Source organism: Varroa jacobsoni, unplaced genomic scaffold, assembly GCF_002532875.2.
Source record: "Varroa jacobsoni isolate VJ856 unplaced genomic scaffold, vjacob_1.0 scaffold_131, whole genome shotgun sequence".
NCBI classification, from domain to species: domain Eukaryota; kingdom Metazoa; phylum Arthropoda; class Arachnida; order Mesostigmata; family Varroidae; genus Varroa; species Varroa jacobsoni.
The window spans coordinates 38,944-46,674 of NW_019213033.1; the positions used below are offsets into that span (position 1 = coordinate 38,944).

The window sequence follows — 7,731 nt, forward strand, 5'->3', positions numbered from 1 at the left end:
ATGACCATGTTTTTTGGAAGAAGATAGCCTTCGGAGAACGAGGCTGGTTTTATACTTTTATCTTCACTTTGCTAAGGACAGCAATGAATTGTCTGTGCAAAGACCGTTAGTATGGCATTTAAATTAGAATTGCATAGTATTGTAACAATAATTAAAGCTAGCCATTGCTTCACCAAATGAAATCAATAGCAAGAAATACAGAAAATTGTCACATGCTCGACAAAAACATGGGGGTACTATTTAGAAATACTAATTTAAAAATGTAATCGCATGAGAAATTGTGCTCGATTTGAGAAAACTGGGTTATTCATCAATTTATTTTGCCCAATTAACTTTAATTTTAAATTACTGTTTTTCTGCAAATGTTCGGTACGGAAGCTGTATAACTAAACTACTAAACTTTACACTAGGCCATGACTCCATATCGATTTATATACCGTCCTCATATTGGATTGCAGGTATTCTTTCCGATGCGTGTCAGGACACCTCAATGGTGAGCTCGAAAACCGACGAGATTATCAGCAAATTTTCCCGGACAACTACTGAAGGTGCATATTTGACCTATTAAACATCAGATCTGGTACTCCGTTGTATAATAAGGAATCAAATTACGTATAATGTAATCAAACGTAGCTGGTATGAGTAGAGCTAAGTAAGTCAGAGCTAAATCGTTTTTGGCTTTACTAATCGAGCGTCGCTCGCGGAGCCGATTTTAAATTTTAGGGTTCTGTAAATACTTGACTTGTCGTATTTATCCTGTTGAAATGTAGGAACTAACGACTCTGATCCAGTAGTTCAGTCCGCTGCCGGGGCTGGAATGGCTTTTGAGGACCAAGTGAGATCACTTTTCTCACTGCAAACAGCAAAAGCTGCCGAATCTGCTGGAAGGAAAAAGGTGCTTATTGAAACGCAGAAAAAACAAACGGATATGTTAAGCAATCTGAATTGGTAGAATCTTCTGATTTTTTTAATTTATCGTTTTCAATTTATTGTCTGGTAACGTAAACGTTTATATAATAACTCAATTGTTGATGAGTAAATGGAAGCCTTTTATCATATCCACGACTTAACTATAGATGAATAGAAAAAAGCCTGAGAAAAAGTTCATGACATTCTTTTTACTTTAAAATCTCATTACCAAAGTACTCTTAGAATAGGTGTATATACAGATGAGCTACCCAGGATTTAGCAAGCAGCGAACTTTTGAGCTATACTTGTTGTTGCAGGTCGGAGCATCGTCAGAGGACGATAAAGTAAAACAATTGAAGTCCTCTATTCTCAACCAGTATGGGCAGGTGGAAGTCGAGGTGGATGATCTTGATCCCACCGGCGAAAGTGTCATTAGTGAGATCTGCTTTGCCTTGTTGTAAATAGCCCTATTCAAAATAATTTGCATTAGTTTTTAGATTTAACAGGTGCAATAAGCTCAACTCGATGATAGACTGTGTAACAAGGCACTGATAAATTAGCAACTTTATTGAGACTGATTATTTTGCTCTTTTTTTCTATAAGTAATTTAGCGTTTATCTAATAAAAAAATATCTAGGTTGCTATAAGTACATCTGAACGATTGCAAAAAACCCAATTGGAAGTGGCTGTAGAAAACGTGTTAATTGCATTAATTAATTTCGAGCTACTACTATTAACGGGTATAATAATCATAATAATAACTGGTATATATCATAATATGATAACCGGTATAATAATAATAGTAAAAAGAGTTCAATTCGGTGGTAATTAATTTTTTTATCCTTATCCTTCAGAGGAGGGAGATTTGAAGGAGCAGGCAAGCGGCAAGAAAGTCGATCTTTCGGCGCCCTCTGCAAAACGCAAGGGACCTCCTGCGATGGAAGACCTCCTCATGATGAAGAACACCAATGCACAGGCTGTGTTCGAAGCCGAGAAACTCAAGAGAGAAAAGAGCAAACAGGAATCGGAAGCTAAGAGGGTAACGTTATAGTCAGCTAATATCAATTTCGTTGACCTCATTACTGACTGAAAGCTGACATATTTTACTGATGCCAATTTGCGAGAGCATGCGTTTGTGTTTTTTTGCTCTACATGTACACACCATATAAAAGCCAACTTTGAGAAAAACAGACGTTTAAAGAAGTTAAAAAAAATATTCTAGTCACTACAGTGAGCGGCTGGCTGGCTGGTAGTCAATGTTGTTGTATTATCTCAGTCCAAAGCTTTGTTTATTTTGCACTAAATGTTTGTTATTCAAATGAGCGTAGGCAAAGGACAAGCTCGACCGGGAAACACTGAGAAGAAAGGAGCTCGAACGGAAAGAGAAAGAGAAGCAGCGGACCCAAAAAGGCGAACGGAGAAGATGACTGATCTAAATAGCTGTTAAATAGGTTTGTCTTCATGTCTCCCAACCGCCCTTCAGTCTGTTAGCTGTCTAACTGATCACTGGTATCTGCACCTGCATAACACGTCTATGGCGTTTGTAGCGAACCTGCTTACTCATATGCGAAATGTCGAAAAACAGTCGAACCGTAGTTTTATGGTTTAGAATTGCTTTAGTTATGATTAAAGAGGTTTCACTTGAAAGATTGTTGTTGTTGATGAAATCGATTCGATCGTCGCAAAAAACGCACTGCATATGTACGAAGTCGCATAGACCACTAAGGTAATCCAATATTTTTCAATATGATACAATAAATATCTAAAGTTCTTGTTGCTGGGAAGGTGTTAAGTGTACAGTGGAGCATGTCTGTGATTAGTTGAATTTATATTTATATATATTTAAATAGGAGAAATGAGGGTAGAAATTACAATACGAATTAGAATAACTATTACGAAAATGTATTTCTTGTAGCCTACCAATGTTGTTTATCTTGACTGAATCAATCATATGCCGATAGGAAAAGAAGAGTGAACTTTCACATTCAATATAACGATGATGATGCTGCTACTGTTAAATGTAGACGTTCCTGTGTCGATTTTCTGAAAATCTGTATGTAAAGGATTCCTTTGCCTCTAAAAAAGTGAGAGCAAAAGCGCTGGTTAAAGAGAGAGCTTGAAATTCATGCGGAATTAATTGCAATAGTGATAATATAATGAGAAAAGGACAAGACAGATCTTATTTTTATCTTTAATGATATTTATTACTAGCTAGGTTGTAACCTTCGTTTAGAGTATAAATTCAATCCAGATTGAAGAGGTATCACACCAGATATCACACCTTTAACTTCAAAAGTAGAAAAGATTGGGCTATTTAGAGATAATCTAAGTGTGTCATTTAATGGAACAAAATTTCTCGTTGAAAAGTGTAGATATGGCAAAATAGTTAGCTTTAATGTTAAAATAACTTAGTAATTTGTTGGTCGGAACTCATAACGCAACACCATGAACGAGAACCAGAAAATACAAAAAAAAAGAATAGCTAGAATGTATTGTTTAAAACGTGAAACTAGAGCTGAAACACCACAGTCGTGAATAGTTCTGCAGGTAAGTTCAAGTATGCAACACACAGTGATCTCAGTAGAAATATTCGAAGATACAACGCTGAAGTTCTGTCATATTCATCTAATACTGTCATGCAGCCAATCGTTTAGCCAAATCGAGCGCCAGGCCCGTTTTTTTGCTATCCGCAAATGCGGTCCATGTTGCAGGTTCCTAAAATAAAATATCAAAAGTGACTTCTAGCTAACATGAAACTAGCTTCATGTTGACATTCATTCAAGTAAAATGTACAATAGAGAAACATGACTTTCTTTGTTGTTAAGACCGTTTGCTAGTTTCAGTCTGCAGCTAATCCACACTCGTCTACAGTTTAATCGAGAAGATCGAGGAAATACAATTTAGTTATATAAAAACTACAAAAAAGGTGGGTAAGCTTTTCATCGAAATTTGCACATTTGCTTAACTTCTGTTCATAATATGCACATTTCCTTAACTTCTATGATCATGTAATATCATAACATTATTAATGTAAATTTCATTATCCATTACTTAAGAGATTTGTTTTTGCAGGTGTTTGTATAAGCTCTCCTCGGTTTGTAACTTTAATTTATAAACATGCGTCGTTATACCAACGGCTTTTATCACCCTTGACTTAGTGTTATACTGGAGATCCTCGAACTAATCGAGACTCGTTGTATCGGAGATCCTCATACTAATCGAGGCTCGTTGACCTATCTCATGGCTGTTTTGTTTGATAACTCGTTATTTATATGAATACTTCTAATTTAGAGTGTGTTACACGTTACCAGCACTCCGGAAGTTTCTATGTATGTGAAGCAAGATCACCGGCAAAAACGAAATTGCATTTAAACATGACTGTAAATATATGTCAAAAAATATAGGTCACTATGTGTACTGCAATTTGATCATACTGGATTTATCAGATTATTAATAATATAATGGATTAAAACACTAAAGTTTAATTAGCACCCGCCACGACACTCGAAAAAGTCACAGACAGACCTAATAGGAACTTTAGACTAGATACTTAAACGTAAGGACTCGATGTCTAAACCTCAATATTGAGTGACAACACGACTGTCTCTTCTAACATTATGTAACCCTTATCGAACGCACACTATTCAATCCTTATGATTTATGCTTCATACGAACAAAAGTAATACAGTATGAGACCAGTAGATTTTTGCAATGCCCATTTAATATTCTATACCAGTAAACGTATTAATAAAGTCGTAAGCCCGATACCTCGTCGTTAGGCCTTGCCTCATACAGAAAAGTAGAAGTCTTTCGGACTTAGCGCGCCACTAAGTACAATATATTCGCGCGTGTATTTCAATAAGAGGGCTAGGACGCGGCATATTTTTCCGGATAAAACATTTTCGATTTAAAATGATTTGTGGTGTCAGAAGATGTCATACCGTTTGAAACTCAATTTTGTCTTGTATGCTACAGCATAATACCCATAATTTTTAATGAAAGTATAAAACTTAGGAAAATTATTCCGTTGTACCATCATTTTCCACTATTAAATATTCCTTCACATATTTCCGAGGGTCCATACGCTTTGCTAATACAAGCGTGTGTAATAATTAAGCAATATATGCTCACTGCAGTAAGAGGTAAAGGTACCGTTCTTAGATCAAGCTAATGAGCAATTATGGTATTTCACTTCTCCTCAAAAGCAGCTTCGTAGCTAATAACAACACCGCTTTTTGGGTCGCATTACTGTGCTGTTCTGCATTAAGAGATTGATTAAACCAGCTAAGCAGTTAGCCATAGTTGTATGACTAGTAGTCTCTTACTTTCGTCCTTTGTTGGTGACAAGGTTTGGTGGGTTTTCTTTTTAGTCGGCCAAGCCGTTTTGGCCGCTCTTGTCAATCTTTGAAGTCGCAAATCCCTGGGGATTCATTTGTTGCCAACGCCAGGTATCCTCGCACATTTTCGTCAGACTTAGTTCCGCTTTCCAATTAAGTTCTTTAGCAGCTAGCGACGCATCTGCGTACAACGCCGCGACGTCGCCCTGTCTTCGATCGACGGTTCTGTAGGGGACCTTTGCTTTTGTCGCTTCTTCAAATGTTTTGATCACTTCGAGAACGGAGTAGCCTTTTGAAGCGCCTAAGTTATAGATACGCAATCCCTTAAGATTGCCAGAGAGAATTTTGTCGAGGGCAGCTACGTGGCCTTTAACTAAATCGACTACATGGATATAGTCTCGAACACCAGTACCATCCGGAGTATCAAAATCTGAACCGAAGACCTAAATAAAATACACAAAAACAAAATATACATTCAACTTGATTAAAGCAGGATACTTTATAGCAGATGAAAATGGGTGTGTGGCTACATTGCACTTACGAATCTAATAAGGTAATTGTGCAAGTAATTTTTGGTTTCGTACTAATAGGCTGACTGATACAACTTTTCACGTAAAATGGAGACCACAACCAACCTTAAGCGATTCGCGACGACCTACGGCAACCTGTGCAATGTAAGGCATAAGATTATTCGGTTCGCCTTGAGGATCCTCTCCAATTAGGCCAGATTCATGGGCCCCGACCGGGTTGAAGTACCGCAGAAGGGTTATGTTCCAGCCGGGCTCAGAACGGTGGAGATCCTTCAACATCTCCTCGATGAAGTATTTCGTACGGCCTAGATAAAATATCGCACAGCCCAAAAGTTTTTCCTAGATTGAATAAAAAGCCTTTTGGTAAAATTCGTTGTAAAATTGCTACCTTTCTGAAGTGTTTACTTTTGTTGAAGCGCCCAACTAGCTTGAGCTACTTAATCGCCGTAATAACATTTTAGGTTTTAGTAGCTTGGTATGAAATTGCTTTACATATGACTGTACCGTATGGGTTAGTGCACGACATGCCAGTGGGATGTTTCTCATCTACAGGAAGGTACTCCGGAACTCCGTACACGGTAGCAGATGACGAAAATATTATATTACGCATGTTGTGTCGCCTCATTGTATTGAGTAGAGCAACGGTACTTCCCATATTATTTCTGAAAAGATCACGTTCATTAGTTTGTAACGGAAATCTTCGGAGACTCAGTATTCAGATAATCAGGTAAGACGCAAGAGAAATATGCATTTCACTCGTTTGATAATGGAAGTTGTTTAAGCCACGGTACAGCAAAAGGCGACCAGTAAAACCACGATACTAAAAGCTGGAAAATATTGTAAACAAGAAAACGCAAAACAGGTGCATATTAACTTGTTACCTGTAGTATTCGAGGGGTTCTATACAGCTTTGCCCAACGGCTTTTAGAGCGGCGAAATGAATAACACAATCGAATTTGTGCGCGCTGACGATTTCCTCGAGCTTCTTTTCGTCGCAGAGGTCGCATGCGGCGAATTTCATGCTTTTGCCTAATATTTGGGACGATATACAATTACAGGCCCACTTCAGCAAAAAATTTATGTTTTTTTTCAAAAAATAGTGCAGATATGATCATTTTTTCGATTTAGAAAAGTATTTGTTATGAGGCTTCGTAGGGTTACGTAGGCTCCATTAAGGTTACTCCATGTAATTTGTGCAACGGCAGTTAAAAAACCCGACTGTGACTTCGTTTTTTTCAGAGAACCGTATAGGTTTGCACTAGTGCTGTGTTAAAAGAACTTTCCAAGTCCTGCAGGTAATCGTTGAGCGCTTAAGCCATTACACATCATCCATATCAGCTCGGCAATTTTAACCTGTTCTAATAACCCTATTATGCTTAATTTTGAGAGAACAATAGTTTCTTACCAGTGATCTTGGCAACTCGTCGAAGACTCTCTGGCAATTGCTGGCCATCATCTGAAGGTATGGCGTTGACAAAATTGTCAACGGCAACCACATCGAAGCCAGCCTCAAGGAGTTCGACGATACAGTGACTTCCAATGAAGCCTGCTCCACCAGTCACGAAGATTAGGGGACTCATTGCTGGAGTAATGATACAGATATATGAGGAAAACAGGTGTATTGATTAACTGCTTCGTTTCTTTTTGTTTTTTACGATTTCTACGCTTTTCATTCATTGGTTCTAGCTGGCACTAGCTATACTAGTGCACTATTTATGTTGGGTGGCCTTTTTCCCGGCGGCCTATCCAAATCAAATATCTCAAGTCTTTGTATCAAAATTTTTTACCTAACTAAACTTGGTTTGATGGCCGTTACATGCTGTTGTTACATTTGAGCTAGGTATCGTTTATTAGGCGGATGTAAGTCTCAGAATGCGTGAGTACCAAAGGCTGCTTCTTTGCAGATCTCTGAGTCGACCAGCTTTTCACGTGAATATATATATAGTGAGTTTTTA

The 7,731-nt window shown here is 37.8% G+C and overlaps 2 protein-coding genes across 5 annotated transcripts in view; one reads left to right on the top strand and one right to left on the bottom strand.

The window, feature by feature from the left end:
* Positions 1-2,693, top strand: part of LOC111268046 (coiled-coil domain-containing protein 43) — a 3,401-nt gene extending 708 nt beyond the window's left edge. Inside the window, exons 2-6 of one of the 2 annotated variants that reach the window (XM_022846761.2) lie at positions 459-548; positions 771-895; positions 1,227-1,366; positions 1,764-1,948; positions 2,238-2,693. In XM_022846761.2, coding sequence (XP_022702496.1) covers positions 459-548; positions 771-895; positions 1,227-1,366; positions 1,764-1,944 — 536 coding nt within the window. In that variant the 3' untranslated portion in view covers positions 1,945-1,948; positions 2,238-2,693. The remainder of the gene's footprint in view (positions 1-458; positions 549-770; positions 896-1,226; positions 1,367-1,763; positions 1,949-2,237) is intronic. The other variant, XM_022846752.2, reaches the window with a different exon arrangement.
* A 395-nt stretch (positions 2,694-3,088) lies between these two features.
* The window catches only part of LOC111268031 (UDP-glucose 4-epimerase), an 11,909-nt gene continuing 7,266 nt past the window's right edge, over positions 3,089-7,731 (bottom strand). For all 3 annotated transcript variants that reach the window (XM_022846721.2, XM_022846728.2, XM_022846737.2), the window contains exons 2-6: positions 7,182-7,358; positions 6,658-6,805; positions 6,281-6,438; positions 5,882-6,081; positions 3,089-5,689 (exon numbers count right to left, since the gene is read on the bottom strand). In XM_022846721.2, coding sequence (XP_022702456.1) covers positions 5,276-5,689; positions 5,882-6,081; positions 6,281-6,438; positions 6,658-6,805; positions 7,182-7,358 — 1,097 coding nt within the window. In that variant the 3' untranslated portion in view covers positions 3,089-5,275. The remainder of the gene's footprint in view (positions 5,690-5,881; positions 6,082-6,280; positions 6,439-6,657; positions 6,806-7,181; positions 7,359-7,731) is intronic.